The sequence below is a fragment of the Mobula hypostoma genome, chromosome 4, assembly GCF_963921235.1.
Source record: "Mobula hypostoma chromosome 4, sMobHyp1.1, whole genome shotgun sequence".
Lineage (NCBI taxonomy): Eukaryota > Metazoa > Chordata > Chondrichthyes > Myliobatiformes > Myliobatidae > Mobula > Mobula hypostoma.
The window spans coordinates 39882353-39898029 of record NC_086100.1 but is presented as its reverse complement, the minus strand read 5'-3'; the positions used below and the strand labels follow the sequence as shown (position 1 = coordinate 39898029).

The 15677-nt window shown below is 42.0% G+C and overlaps 1 protein-coding gene across 2 annotated transcripts in view; it reads left to right on the top strand.

Annotated features, from left to right (window-relative positions):
- Window positions 1-15677, top strand: part of mcf2l2 (MCF.2 cell line derived transforming sequence-like 2) — a 338701-nt gene that overhangs the window by 234451 nt on the left and 88573 nt on the right. For both annotated transcript variants that reach the window (XM_063045673.1, XM_063045674.1), the window contains 4 exons: window positions 6137-6262; window positions 10809-11030; window positions 12555-12647; window positions 15217-15295. In XM_063045673.1, coding sequence (XP_062901743.1) covers window positions 6137-6262; window positions 10809-11030; window positions 12555-12647; window positions 15217-15295 — 520 coding nt within the window. The remainder of the gene's footprint in view (window positions 1-6136; window positions 6263-10808; window positions 11031-12554; window positions 12648-15216; window positions 15296-15677) is intronic.

The following is a 15677-nucleotide window of genomic DNA, read 5'->3' as shown; positions in this document are numbered from 1 at the left end:
ACATGAAAGGTGGTGAGAATTTAGAGTGAGTTGCCAGAAATAGTGATTAAGGCAGGCAAATTAGCAGCATTTCAAAGGCATCTAATTAAGTACGTGGAAAGGAGAGGTTTACAGAATGATGGGACAAACAGACAGAGGAGACAGGCTTGCTGGTAGTGCAGTCGGTAGGAATCAGTTAGGCTGCAGAGTCTGCATCTATGCTGCAACTATGACTAAAGCACTCTTTATCACACTTTTCTATCTGTAGTTCTCCACTATTCAGTTTACAGCATTGAACAAAACTATCATGTGCCTTTATCTAATGCTACTAACACTATTTCATCTCAGTTGTAAGTTTATCTAACTTCTCTTTAAAGATCATATATTAATATGTGGCAGATGCTGAAAATCTGAAATAATAAATATGTTGGAAATATTTACTAGATTGACCAGCAATTGTGGAGAGGAAAAGAATTAACATTTCAGGTGAATTGTTTTTCATTAAACAAATAGATAGGGGACACACTTTAAGATAAAGAGGTAGTAGAGAAGGGCATAAAGAAATAAATATTTATTTAACATTGCATTTTTATTCTTCCTGTAAAGCGATTGTTTCATTCCTTTATGCGAATCAAAATCAAGTTTATTATCACTTACATACATCATGAGATTTATTGTACAAGACATTAAAATTGCTATGTCACAAAAAATAAATAAATAGTTCCAAAGAGAAAGAGAGGAATTTCTGTTACAAATCTCCATCACTCATTTTGTAATTTGATTTCTCTTAACCTTCACTCTATCGCACAGACTTTTTATATACTCCCTCCTTCTGACTTTTAACTTTTGTTCCTGAATTTTAAGACATGATTCTTCTGACGAATGGTGATGAACCTGGGATTATAATGTGGCTATCCAGCAGTCTGGGATCGGTCCAGAACGCGCATGAAGTTTCTGTGGTTTATACATTCTCCCTAGACTTTTCCCAATTGCTCTGGGTACCTCCCAGAAGCTAATTGCATGCTGGTCAGTACATTAGCTGGCTACTGTAAATTAACCCTATTGCAGGTACCTGATAGGAGAATCAGGTTTGAGTTGATGGACATGTGGGAGACTTCTTTGCAAGAAACTTAGTGGCAGAAAGGAATTGATGGAATTGTTCAAAGTGCTAGCTTTAACCCAATGGGCCAAATGGTCTCCTTCCATTTCATAAGAAAATAAAAGAAAACACAACAACAAACAAAGGCACAAGCTTTTGATTAGTGAGTGAACCTTGTGGAGAATTTATTTTCCGGGAATTTGGGACATTGCATGATCTGCACTAAAGATTTTCTTTATTTTTAATATGTTAGGTACGTATTTTTCCACTGTTAACAAATGTTAATATTTTTGTTGTTTATGAAAATTAATAAATTTGTACATGATTTGTTATTAGAATAACTGTGAGAGAAGTTTACCATATGATGCATATGTGGTTCGCTGCATTACTGGTATGCGACTACATAGATTTGCTACCTCGTGGCTTCAGGAACCTGCGCCCACTCCTGACCTCCAGTATTGTTTGTGTGCAGCTTACACATTCCCTCAGAGACCATGTGTGTTCCCTTCATGTGCTCTAGTTTTCTCCTATCTCTCAAATGGTGTGCTGGTAGGCTAGTGAGTGACTGTAATTTGCTCATACTGTCAATGCACGGTAGGAAAGTAGGAGGAGAGGGAGAGCTTACGGACACGTGAGAGGGAATAAGTTGCAGAATAACAAGTGTACGAAGGGGATGGATAGGATTGCTCTGGGAGCAGCTATAGACTCAGTAGACTGAATGACTTCCTTTTAAGCTTATAGAAACATAAAATGCAAATTTTAAAAGTAGACAATTTGTCCTAACTAATGTTTACCATTGTTTAGGATACTCAGAAAGCTACTCCCATTCCGAAGCTTATTATAAAACCCGCCGATAAGTGGGGTGCTGTTGTAGTCTGGCGTACTGACCTCTACCTTGCCGAGGCACAGTGACAACTCGCGGATACCTCCTCTTATTTACCCCTCGATCGTGACCCCACTAAGGAGCACCAGGCCATTGTCTCCCACACCATCACCGACTTTATCTGCTCAGGGGATCTCCCATCCACTGCTACCAACCTTATAGTTCCCACAGCCCGCACTTCCCGTTTCTACCTCCTACCCAAGATCCACAAACCTGCCTGTCCAGGTAGGCCCATTGTCTCAGCTTGCTCCTGCCCCACCGAACTCATTTCTGCATACCTCGATACTGTTTTATCCCCCCTTGTTCAATCCCTTCCTACCTATGTTCGTGGCACTTCTCACGCTCTTAAACTTTTCGATGATTTTAAGTTCCCTGGCCCCCACCGCTTTATTTTCACCATGGATGTCCAGTCCCTATATACTTCCATCCCCCAACAGGGAGGTCTCAAAGCTCTCCGCTTCTTTTTGGATTCCAGACCTAACCAGTTGGATTCCACCACTCTGTTCTATCTAGCGGAATTAGTCCTTACTCTTAATAATTTCTTCTTTGGCTCCTCCCACTTCCTCCAAACTAAAGGTGTAGCCATGGGCACCCGTATGGGTCCCAGCTATGCCTGCCTTTTTGTTGGCTTTGTGGAACAATCTATGTTCCAAACCTATTCTGGTATCTGTCCCCAACTTTTCCTTCACTACATCGACGACTGCATTGGCGCTGCTTCCTGCATGCATGCTGAGCTCGTTGACTTCATTAACTTTGCCTCCAACTTTCACCTTGCCCTCAATTTTACCTGGTCCATTTCCGACACCTCCCTCCCCTTTCTAGATCTTTCTGTCTCTATCTCTGGAGACAGCTTATCTACTGATGTCTACTGACTCTCACAGCTATCTGGACTATTCCTCTTCTCACCCTGTCTCTTGCAAAAATGCCATCCCCTTCTCGCAATTCCTCCGTCTCCGCCGCATCTGCTCTCAGGAGGAGGCATTTCATTCTAGGACGAGGGAGATGTCCTCCTTTTTTAAAGAAAGGGGCTTCCCTCCTCCACCATCAACTCTGCTCTCAAACGCATCTCCCCCATTTCACGCACATCTGCTATCACTCCATCCTCTCGCCACCCCACTAGGAATAGGGTTCCCCTGGTCCTCACCTACCACCCCACCAGCCTCCGGGTCCAACATATAACTCTCCATAACTTCCGCCCCCTCCAATGGGATCCTACCACTAAACTCATCTTTCCCTCCCCCCCCTCTGCTTTCTGCAGGGATCGCTCCCTACGCGACTCCCTTGTCCATTCGTCCCCCCCATCCCTCCCCACTGATCTCCCTCCTGGCTCTTATCATTGTAAGTGGAACAAGTGCTACACATGCCCTTACACTTCCTCCCTCAACACCATTCAGGGCCCCAGACAGTCCTTCCAGGTGAGGCAACACTTCGCCTGTGAGTCGGCTGGGGTGATATACTGCATCTGGTGCTCCCGATGTGGCCTTCTATATATTGGCGAGACCCGACGCAGACTGGGAGATCGTTTTGCTGAACACCTACGCTCTGTCCGCCAGAGAAAGCAGGATCTCCCAGTGGCCACACATTTTAATTCCACGTCCCACTCCCATTCTGATATGTCTATCCACAGCCTCCTCTACTGTAAAGATGAAGCCACACTCAGGTTGGAGGAACAACACTCTATATTCCGTCTGGGTAGCCTCCAACCTGATAGCATGAGCATTGACTTCTCAAACTTCCGCTAACGCCCCACCTCCCCCTTGTACCCCATCCGTTATTTTATTTATATACACACATTCTTTTTCTCTCTCTCCTTTTTCTCCCTCTGTCCCACTCAATATACCCCTTGCCCATCCTCTGTACTTCCCCTCTCCCCCTTTTCTTTCTCCCTAGGCCTCCTGTCCCATGATCCTCTCATATCCCTTTTGTCAATCACCTGTCCAGCTCTTGGCTCCATCCCTCCCCCTCCTGTCTTCTCCTATCATTTTGAATCTCCCCCTCCCCCTCCCACTTTCAAATCTTTAACTAACTCTTCCTTCAGTTAGTCCTGACGAAGGGTCTCAGCCTGAAACGTCGACTGTACCTCTTCCTAGAGATGCTGCCTGGCCTGCTGCGTTCACCAGAAACATTTATGTGTGTTGCTTGAAATTGCAGCATCTGCAGAATTCCTCATGTTTGCGTTTTTATACTCCCAATCCAAATGCCTCGTCTTCATTTTCTCAGCACAGCCTTCTCCTTCATTTACTGTGATCATCTAATTTCCTTTGAAGGCATCTAAGATATCAGGTTTATTATCACTAACAGACTGGATGTTGTGAAATTTGTTGCTCTGAAGCAACAGTTTGGTGAAAGACTAAAATCTCCGTTAAGTTGCTGAAATAAGCAGTGTGGCTGCTTGAGATCCTGGAGCCTGCATACCAGTCAGAATATGTTCCTTCATACATCTGTACAAAATTTGCAAGAGACGTTGGTGACATATCAAATCTGCTCAAACTCCTGAAGAAATATGGGTGTATTAATATGTTGGGCCCAGGACAGATCCTCTGAGATGCTGATGCCCAGGAACTTAAAGCAACCCATCCTTTCTACTGTAGACCCCTAAATGAGGATTGGCATGTGTTCTCCCAACTTCCCCTTCCTGAGGTCCACAGTCAATTCCTTGGTCTTACTGATATTGAGTGCAAGGTTGTTTTTGTGACACCACTCATCCAGCTGAACAATCTCACTCCTGTATGGCTCCTTGTTGCCATCTGAGGTTCAGCCAACAGCAGCGGTGTGATCATTGAAATTATAGGTGATGGTTGAGCTGTACATGATTGTGGAGAGAGCAGAGTAGTGGGCTAAGCAGTTGCCTCAACTCCTTCCTGTGGAGGCATACTACTTTCAAAAAAAGAAGTTATTTATGCACTCTAAACCACTCTCCTAAGACAGAAAGCATTGAGGGAATAAATGGATCTTTCTTAGTTTGAGTGGCTCTAACTTGTGGGGTCACAAGGACAGGTGTATGGGCTCAGCTAGTCAAAATCTACATCAATGATTTGGCTGAGGAACAAAATATCATAAAAGACTGCGAATATGACAAAGCTCTTTGAGCTTGTGGGAAGCAAGGAGAATAAAGTGAGGCTTCAAAGTGATATTGACAAGCTGAGTGAGTGGACAGGATGTTTAAAAAAAAGGTCATTCACTTTTGTGTACAAAAAAAGAGCAGGGTATTTTTAAAGGGTAAAAAATTTAACCAGACAGTGGTGTGAATGTGGAATTTATTTCCACAGGTGGCTGTGAAGGCCAAGTCACTGGGTTTATTTAAACTGGAAATTGATAGTTTCTTGATTGGTAAGAGTGTCAAAGATTATGAGGGGAAGTCCGGAGAATGGGTTTGAGAGTGAAAATAAATACGTTGTGATCAAATGGTAGAGCAAACTTCATGGCCTATTTCTGCTCCATGGTCTAAATTAGGTGATGATATTTAAAGGGACCCAGGTGTTCTGCACATATTTCATTAAAAAGGCCATGTAAAGGTCCAAGTGGTTAGGAAGATGAATAGAATGTTGGTTTTGTTACAAATTGACTTGATAGAGGAGCAAAGATGCCTTATTGTATTTACATAACACCTTAGTGAGGCAGCACCCGGAGTACTGTGTAGAATTTTGCTCTCCTTACCTAACTACGAGGTGTTTGCCGTTGAAGTTACAGCAAACATTCAGTAAACTGGTACCCAGGGATGACAGACTGAGTAGACTATGCCCAAATATTCCAGAGTTTAGACGAATGTAAGGAGATCGAATTGAATCTTTAAAAATTTCAACATGGCTCGAAAGACTGCTTGTATGGAGGCTTCCTCTGGCTGAAGAGTCCAGAACCAGGAGTCACTGCCTCAGAGCAAGACCTAAGCTATTGGGGTTCAGAGAAGGAGAAATTTCTCTTTGCAAAGGGAACAGGCATTTCGGCATTCTCTACCTTGGAGATTTATGGAGTTCTGTATATAAGAGAATGAGGAGATGTGGATTAGTACAAAAAAATGACAATGAAGTTATAGCTCTGTGATCCTAACAAATCTCCATCCAAAATGGCCTATCCTTGCTCTTATTTCTTATGTTCTTATTTTCTTGTATCATGTCCAACAACTAATGTACTTAGTTATGACTGTCCAGTAAGATTAACTGATTGATTTTCACCAGGAAATGCTGAAGTGCAGTAAGAATTCGGAAGGCACCGCTGAATTGGAGGAAGCACTGGAGACAATGATTAGTATAATTAAATCAGTAAATGACTCAATGCATCAAATTGCCATTACAGGATTTGAGGTAAGAGAAAACAATACCCAGTTTATTTCAGTTTTGAGTACTTTATGTAATCCTGAGCATTGCCCCACAGTTGATATTCTGTTATTGATTGATCACTGATATTATTACTTCACAAACAATTAGTTACTTTTTTGGTACTAAATGCCAGATATAATATTATGTAATGTCCTTTGCTGTCTGTTTCTAATATTTACTATTAGAAATATCTGATCATTCATATTTGTGAGTATTGAGCTTCCAGCTGTTCTGTTATTTGCATTATTTATTTGTAATTATTGGATAATTCAAATCTTACTTACATCAAATACCACACAATCATAGAATGGTTGCGAGATGAAGGGAGGCATTTGGCCCTCTGAATCCCAACTAGCTCCATGCAACAGCAATCCAGTGCATGCCATTCCCCACTCTCTTCCCCTAGTTCTGCAAATTCTATCCTTTTAGAACAGGGGTCCCCAACCTTTTTTGCACTGCGGACCGGTTTAGTATTGAGAATATTCTTGTGGACCGGCTGACGGTGGGGTGGCGGGGGGGGGGGGCTGGGCCGGGGGGAGGTGGGGTTGTTAATCACGACCGGAATACAGGTGATAAGTCAACTATAAGTCACTTATCAGTGGCTAATACACTCAATTTCATTTCTGAAAGGGTTTATCTAACGAATTTAATATTGAACACACAGCGCAGATTTTCCTCACATGAATATAGCGATAAATCAATTATAAGGGGGTTCCTTATGTCCAGTCTATTCCGCAATTTAGTTTTCATTGCATTCATTGCAGGAAACCCGACCGCAGAGATAGGATGTTGGAAATGGAAGCAATGTTTTCAGTGCTTTCATGGCTATCTCAGGATATTCAGCCTTGACTTTGATCTAGAATGCCGGCAGAGATGTTCTGTCAAACAGACTTTTCAGCCCACCGTCATTTGCAAGCTCGAGGAGTTGATCTTCTTCTCGCGCTGAAATGGATGATTCACCGGGGACATCCGCAAGTGGGACACGGACCCATTCCTTTGCACATCTTGGATCATTTGCGGTTGGGAAGTAACGCTCGAATTCTGTGGACAGAGGAGATAGGTGATCGCGCACCAGCTGTGAGAAGGACGGTACAGCCTCAGTCTCTCCCAAAATCCCAGCTAATGTTGGGAACATGTCAAATATGCCCCTATCCACTTGCCGTTCCCACAATTCCAGTTTGGCTTTGAAAGCAGACACTTTATCTGCCAACTTGAAGACAGTTGTCATTCTCCCCTGAAGTGACAAATTGGATTTATTGAGCAGGTTGAAGGTGTCACACAGATAAGCGAGTTTTGCGATACACTCCTTGTCACTGAAGTGTGCTGCCAGTGGTGACTTCTTGCTTGAAAGAAATCTCTGTAGTTGCTCTCTTATCTCAAAAACTCCGGCCAGGGCTCTCCCGCTTGATAGTCACCTGACATCAGTGTGTAAGAGAAGGCGTTTGTGCTCTGCATCCATTTCCTCGCAAAGCTGCTCAAACAGACGTGAATTAAGGGCTTTTGCATTGATGTGATCGATAACTTCAACAACATCACTCAATACGCTGTTAAGATCAGGTGACATTTTTCGGCTAGCCAGCATTTCGCTGTGTGTGACACAGTGTGTAGACTGGCATTCTGGAGCAACCTCTTTGACTCGGGTAGTGAAACTAGACTCGTTAAACCGTTCCAACAGCTGTGCTTCGATGTCCTCCACTATGTCATCAATTCTCCTTGAAACTGTGGTAGCTGAAAGAGAAACCTGTGCCATCCTGTTAGCTGCAGCTTCTCCCAACAGTTCACGGCACATGTCCTTGGCAGCAGGCAGAATCAATTCTTCACCAACAGTGAAAGGCTTCTTAGCCTTAGCAACATGGCTAGCTACTAAGTACGACGCTCTCAGAGCAGCAGCATTTGTGGAGGTGGTGGCTCTCAGCACTTGCTTCTGTTCCATTTGCTTACGTTTTTTCCACTCAAAAAACTCAACGGGTTTGTCTTTAAGTGCAGGGTGCTTGGACCCAAGGTTCCGAAGCAGTTTTGAGGGCTTCATTACCTCATTAGACAGCTTGTCTCCACATATCGCACACAGGGGGCTTGGAACGTGTGAGTCACTGGTGGCAATAAAGCCATATTTTATGTACAACTCATCGTATTTTCTGTTAAAGGAAGCTTTCTTTTTTTTTTGCAGTCTCGGCCTCAGCTGTCTCTGCGTTATCATCATCGTTAGGCCTTTTATGTCCCCTACCACCTCTTCCAAAGAAACTCCCAAGTGACGTTTGTTTTTTACTCATCGAGTAGTTGCAGGTTAATGACCGACTGATGACTTCGTGTGAGTAATGACCTCACGTGCGTTCAAGTTCAACAGTGGGCGTGACAGGGAATGAGGAAAGGTGCAGCTGATTCATATCGTTTCACATCGCCAAATCATATCGTTTCCTTGCGGCCTGGTAGCACATGCTTCGCGGCCCAGTGGTTGGGGACCACTGTTTTAGAAGTTATTCAGCTCACTTTTGAAAGCTACCATTGAATTTGTCCTGGGTCAGTGCATTCCAGGTCCTCACCATTTACTTTTCCCTCCCTGATGAAATCATCAGTAATATTAAGCTATAGTCCAATGTTTGAACTGGGCTAACAGTAGGGATTTTAGTCAAGTGAGAATTATTTTGGGGAGATTTAGAATTTAATCGTTTTAGGGTCTTAAACAGCTAGGGTTAAGAGTTCTTCTACATTACCTTTGACTTCTTGCATGAATATAGCCATCTGAGTGAGTGAACAACTGGTTTGTGATTCACCCTGATTAACTTCCACCTGTATGTTTATACTTAACAAATAGAACTCCCAGCAGGTTTAACTAATTGCAATTATCATACTAATCACATTAGTTATTTCCCAAAAATGCATTATATTGAAACTCCTTTAATAACAATGTTTCAATGTTGTCAATGGAACAGATCTTTTCCCAATTATGGGAATCTGGAGGTTAACTTCTTGTAGTTCTCACAGCTCATCCATACTCGCAGGTGCACCCAATATTTCATTAAATTTTTTCTATATATTGGAAAACTGCGGAGCCTGCAGCATACTTGTTTAGAATCCAGAAATATCTGCGGTAAGTGCTTTAGTGCCAAAGGATCCATTGTAGGATGAAGTTCCGGGGTTTTAGAGTAAACCAGTTTATAACACATTAAATATAAGCTGACTAATCTGTTGCAAAATACTTAATGCTCAAATAATAACAACAATCTCCATTTGGGTAGAATGCTTTGTAACACATTGCAAAATGCTTAATGGGAATGTTTTCAAAAAAAAATTGGTACTGAGCTGGGAGTGTTATATTAAGGTAAGTAACAAAGAACTTGTTGAAGACGTAGCTCTCAGGGAGCAGTTCAAAGGAGGAAAAGAACTCAAAGTTTGGGAGACAGAGTGGTAGGGGAGATGTGGTAGAGTTCTAGAGTTGATGGTTAAAGGTATGGTCCCAAATGGTGGAGAAAGTAAATTTAAATATGGTGAAGAATTGGGGGATTTCTGAAGGTGGTAGAGCCAATAGAGATTACAGATGTGGGTGATGACACAAAAGGATTTGTGAAAATTAAAATCGAGATGCTACCTAACTGTGCAGATAATGGTCTGTAACCACAGATATCATAGGGAAAAAGGCCATGGCAGGACTCGGGTTGTTTCAGATAACGCGTGCATATGAAGCGTAGAATGAGGAAGGATGGCTGGGAATAGTCAGCTTTAGAGGTCTGGTTGCAGATACCTTGAGGTAAAGGATCAGTCAGACAATGTTATGAAACAGATTATTTTACTGCTGGTGTGCTCATCTGGTTCAAAGCTCCTCTTAAGGCCAAATGTGAATATAATTGTTAAAACAAATGTTTATTCACACTGGATGTGATTAATCGTGCTGTTTAAGGGTGTGCATCTTTATGTGGATTTTGAGATCCTCTAGTAATTAGCAAAATGTTAAATGCACGTTACATGTTATTACAACAAAAATCAGATTGTCTCTTCTATTGTCAGTAATATGCTGTCACTGTAATAATAAAAGTGGTATTTTGTCAATATGCAACTGACTTGTTCTTCATTTGTTGGAGATCATTTAGGCCAAAATGGTTGTGAAATCTGCGCTTATCTCCACCACATCTTCTATCCTTTCCTTTGCAAGTTTGTTTATTTGTCATTCAACCATAAACATCACTACTGTCAAACAAAATAGTGCTCATCCAGTCTGATAATAAATTGCTGCCATCCTAAATGTTATCCTAATGTCAATAGCTGATTGCATACTTTATCCTATTGACATCTCTAGTTATTTTAATGCATCCTCATTTACTTACAAGGCTGAACTCTTTAACGTTGTATGAACAATTGCATCAGCAAGGTTTCTGCCTATTCAGCACGCTAGTTAGAACTCGGTGCTTGGCAATCTCATTGAAAGCTGTCAGAGTGTTCTCCTTCATTTTATCTTGTTGAATTTTCTGAAATTATCATGTACTGTCTTATCCTGTATTAATTTAGATTCTGCTTTGGAAATGTGTTATTTTCACAGGGTAACTTAAATGATCTTGGGAAACTCTTGATGCAAGGATCCTTTAATGTGTGGACGGACCACAAGAAGGTTCACAGCAAGGTCAAAGACTTGGCACGGTTCAAACCAATGCAAAGGCATTTGTTCCTATACACAAAATTACTATTGTTCTGCAAGAAAAGAGAGGAGAATGCAGATGGGCATGAGAAGTCTCCCTCATACAGCTTTAAACATTCGCTGAAGGTACACAATAGCATTAGAGTCCAGGCAAAATTACTGCTATGTTCACCCTCTACTGCCAGTCCATTATATAAAGCTCTACACATTCCTTGACCCTAAGTATCCATTTGTCTGTGCTCCTGGTACTTTCTTTCATTGTCAATTAGTCAGTTGCCTGAACTCAACATGAGGCAGGGGACATTTTGTGCATTGAATTCCCCTCTCTTGATATTGTCTTATGCAATGACAACTTTGATACTCCATAAGTTGGTAAAGCTCAAGGCAGTAACTGGAGCTTTGTGTAATCAAGTCCTATCTAATTCCCAGGCTTCCTGCTGTCATGGGTCTGGAATGGGAATCCACAATTTTCTCAACAATAACCTGCAGTATATAGTCATAGTCATACTTTATTGATCCTGGGGGAAATTGGTTTTCGTTACAGTTGCACCATAAGTAATAAATAGTAATAAAACCATAATAGTTAAATAGTAATATGTAAATTATGCCAGGAAATAAGTCCAGGACCAGCCTATTGGCTCAGGGTGTCTGACCCTCCAGGGGAGAAGTTGTAAAGTTTGATGGCAGGAATAACTTCCTATGACGCTCTGTGTTGCATCTCGGTGGAATCAGTCTCTGGCTGAGTGTACTCCTGTGCCCAACCAGTACATTATGTAGTGGATGGGAGACATTGTCCAAGATGGCATGCAACTTGGACAGCATCCTCTTTTCAGACACCACCATCAGAGAGTCCAGTTCCATCCCCACCACATCACTGGCCTTACGAATGAGTTTGTTGATTCTGTTGGTGTCTGCTACCCTCAGTCTGCTGCCTCAGCACACAACAGCAAACATGATAGCACTGGCCACCACAGACTCGTAGAACATCCTCAGCATCGTCCGGCAGCTGTTAAAGGACCTCAGTCTCCTTAGGAAATAGAGACGGCTCTGACCCTTCTTGTAGACAGCCTCAGTGTTCTTTGACCAGTCCAATTTATTGTCATTTCATATCCCCAGGTATTTGTAATCCTCCACCATGTCCACACTGACCCCCTGGATGGAAACAGGGGTCAACGGTACCTTAGCTCTCCTCAGGTCTACCACCAGCTCCTTAGTCTTTTTCACATTAAGCTGCAGATAATTCTGCTCACACCATGTGACAAAGTTTCCTACTGTAGTCCTGTACTCAGCCTCATCTCCCTTGCTGATGCATCCAACTATGGCAGAGTCATCAGAAAACTTCTGAAGATGACAAGACTCTGTGCAGTAGTTGAAGTCCGAGGTGTAAATGGTGAAAAGAAAGGGAGACAAGACAGTCCCCTGTGGAGCCCCAGTGCAGCTGATCACTCTGTCGGACACACAGTATTAGCCAGATATGCTAACCAGATCTTTCCATCTGAACTCACATTGCTACAACTGATGTTGGAGTCAAAGAATAATATCTATAGAAGTTATTACAGAAGGGAAAGAAAACATTCTATCATGATCTAAGTATGATTTTGATGGCGCTAATTAGCCCTGCAGCTAACAATGTATATGTTATGCTTTCAGATGAGTGCTGTTGGTATCACAGAAAATGTTAAAGGTGATATTAAGAAATTTGAGATTTGGTACAATGGCAGAGAAGAAGTATACATTATTCAGGTAATAATGAGCAATGTTAAAATTTACATTTTGTTTGTGTTGTATTATTTAGAGCAGGAGAATAACTTTCGTGCTAATTTCAACACCAAAAGAACTTATGTGTGAAGGTTGAAATCAATGGAACATTATGCTGTTCCTTACAGTTCAAACCCTGAAAATATTCCAAAATCTCTTCCAAGTATGCTCTATCCCTCTGCTTAAATCTCGGTAGAGAGACAAAGGAAGTGGAATCTTGAAGGTGGAAGGTTGGATCTGAATAATGGCCTTTAACCCTGAGTATAATTGGATGGCATGCACAGCTGAGAGGGAGGAGAGGTCCAAGACTTGTGTAAGTCTGGATCAGCAGTCCTACGGTTTCTAACACACCAGGAAACAATTTTTCAAAAATTATAGCAACACACATACTGTAAAATGAGCTCAGCAGGCCAGCCAGCATCTATGGAAAAGAGTAAACAGTCAATGTTTTAAACCAAGACACTTCATCAGGACTTTTGGGACTTCATCAAGTCATCAGACCCTTCATGAAAGGTTTCAGCCCAAAATGTTGAGTGTTTACTCTTTTCCACAGATGCAGCCTGACCTGCTGAGTTCCTCCAGCATTTTGTTTGTGTTGCTTGGATTCCCAGCATCTGCAGACTTTCTCGTGTTTGTGCTTCAAAAATTGTAATTCACTTTCCTGGACTTGGAAATTTTGCTGTAGTTTAGCCAGGCAGCAGAGCCATAAGTTCTCTCAGTTAATCTTGAATTGCAATGAGGCAAACTCATTGTTATTATGTCATTGATGTCTTTATAACAAATAAGACCGTAGGACACAGGAGCAGAATTAGGCCTCTTGGTATGTTGCCTCTGCTCCTCTATTTGATCATGGCTGATTTATTTACCTTCTCAATCCTATTCTCCTGCCCTCTCCCCATAGTCCTTGAAGCTCTTTCAAACCAAGAACCTATCAACCTGCATTTTAAATATGCCTAGTGGGATGGCCTCCACAGACATGTTGCAAGGACGTGGCTGGGGACGGACCCAAGTGCAGGACACAGATGCTGAGGCAGAGTCGTTAGGCGTGAACGGGGAGCCGATATCCAGGAGACGATGCAAAGCTTGGAACTAACAGTTCCCAGGAATAAGAAATAAGGTTTACTCTCACAAGAGTCAACCAACGAACTGGCGGCTTCTTGCTGTGGTCACAGGGTTTTTATCCTGCCGTTTCTGATGGGAAGCAGGTGCGTGTAGTTAGTGGTGCCCGGGAATGATTGGAATCTAAGTGAGGTGATTGAGACCCAATTCTTGAGGCAAATGGCAAGCTGGGGGATTGCCAGAAGGGACCATGACAAGATGTCTGTGGCAATGAATTCCACAGATTCACAACCTCTTACATGAAGAGTTTTCTCCTCAGCCCATCCCAAAGATGTACGGGTTAATATGTCACATCAGTGTAATTGGGCTGTGCCGGCTTGTTGTGCCAGAAGGGGCTGTTACCTTGCTGTATCTCTAAATGAACAAAAATTAAAGAGGCATCCTCCTGTTCTGAGGCCCCACTCTCTGGTCCTAGACTCTCATACATTAATCCTTTCATTCTGAGGATCATTCTCGTAAACACTCCTCTGGACCCTCTCTAATGCCAGCACATCTTTTTTTAGGTGAGGCTCAAAACTACTCACAATACTACAAATATGGTCTGACCAATGCCTCAGCAAAAGTCAGCTTTACATCCTTGCTTTTATATCCTAGTCCTCTCAAAATGAGTGCTAGCATTCCATTTACCTTATTACCGACTCGATCTGCAAGTTAACTTTCAGGGAATCCAGCACCAGGACTCCCAAGTTCCTTTGTACTTCTGATTTCAGAAATCGCTCCCCGTTTAGAAAATAGTCTACACCTTTATTCCTTCTGAGAAAGTGCATTGCCATACACTCCCCTACACTATAAGAAATTAGGGCACTCTGGGAATCGATTTCCCTTCCACTGTAAGTAGTGGGTTACAGACTGACAATGATGCTATGAGTAATCCTGGCTTCTTCAGCTTGACCCTGGAAGGTGAAGCATTTGAAGAGAAAACAAGGATATTGGCCACAGCACAGATCTTGATGAAGCATATGCCAAAAGAGAGAGAGGACAGATACAATTTGCTGTAGGTCAATTGTCAATTTGTAGTTGCATTTAAATAAATTTATTTTTAAATAAGTTAAAATTTTCAGATTTTAATATAGTACCTTGGGCCTTTGAATAATTTATTTGAAAAGAGTTGAAATCTTGTATACCTTCTGTGTACTTAAATTAACATAGATGAACAAATATTAGGAGGAACTGTGGGAGGGGTTGGTGTCAGAGTTGGGGGTGGATGATACTGTGGAGGTTTGGCCATGTTAGATGAGTGCATTATTCATATGTGAATTTTTTTTAAATGGCCGACAGAGTGTGTGGGCAGCTGGAAAAGTATTTCCCAAATGATTTCCATCCCAATTTGCCAGTCATATACAATAAAACTGGCATAACCCAGTTAGAAAATCTTGTGCAGTTTTCAAGCCATTTGTTTGTTGGACTCTAATTTGAAATCAATACCTGCTTACAGGCATCATCGGTAGAACAGAAGAATCTATGGGTTTCTGAAATACGGAAAGTACTAACAGGACAATTGCAAGCCTACCGAGGTAAATTATAGTGCCAACCAGGCTATTGATGTTTATTTAAAAATGTTCAACTCTAGTTACCCCTATAATACCGGATATTTCTTCCAAACTTTCCTATTATCTATCATTACATTTCAATGTGTGCAGAAATTCCAATGTCAACAGTTGTCACGTGGCCAGGAATAAACAGACCTTTAATTTCAGAAGTGCAGTGCTTATTCTAGTTCTATTATCACAATCTAAATGAAATATCTGTAATTATAGTTTGATTTGATCTGTCTGGGATATTAATGGGCACAGTTATAATAGAAGTGCAAAGCAGGGGACAAGCACACCCCTTGGCAATGCATGCTTAGTTGTTGTAGCCAAAAAAGCAGAAAGTCAGGTCCCTTCCATATAAAGG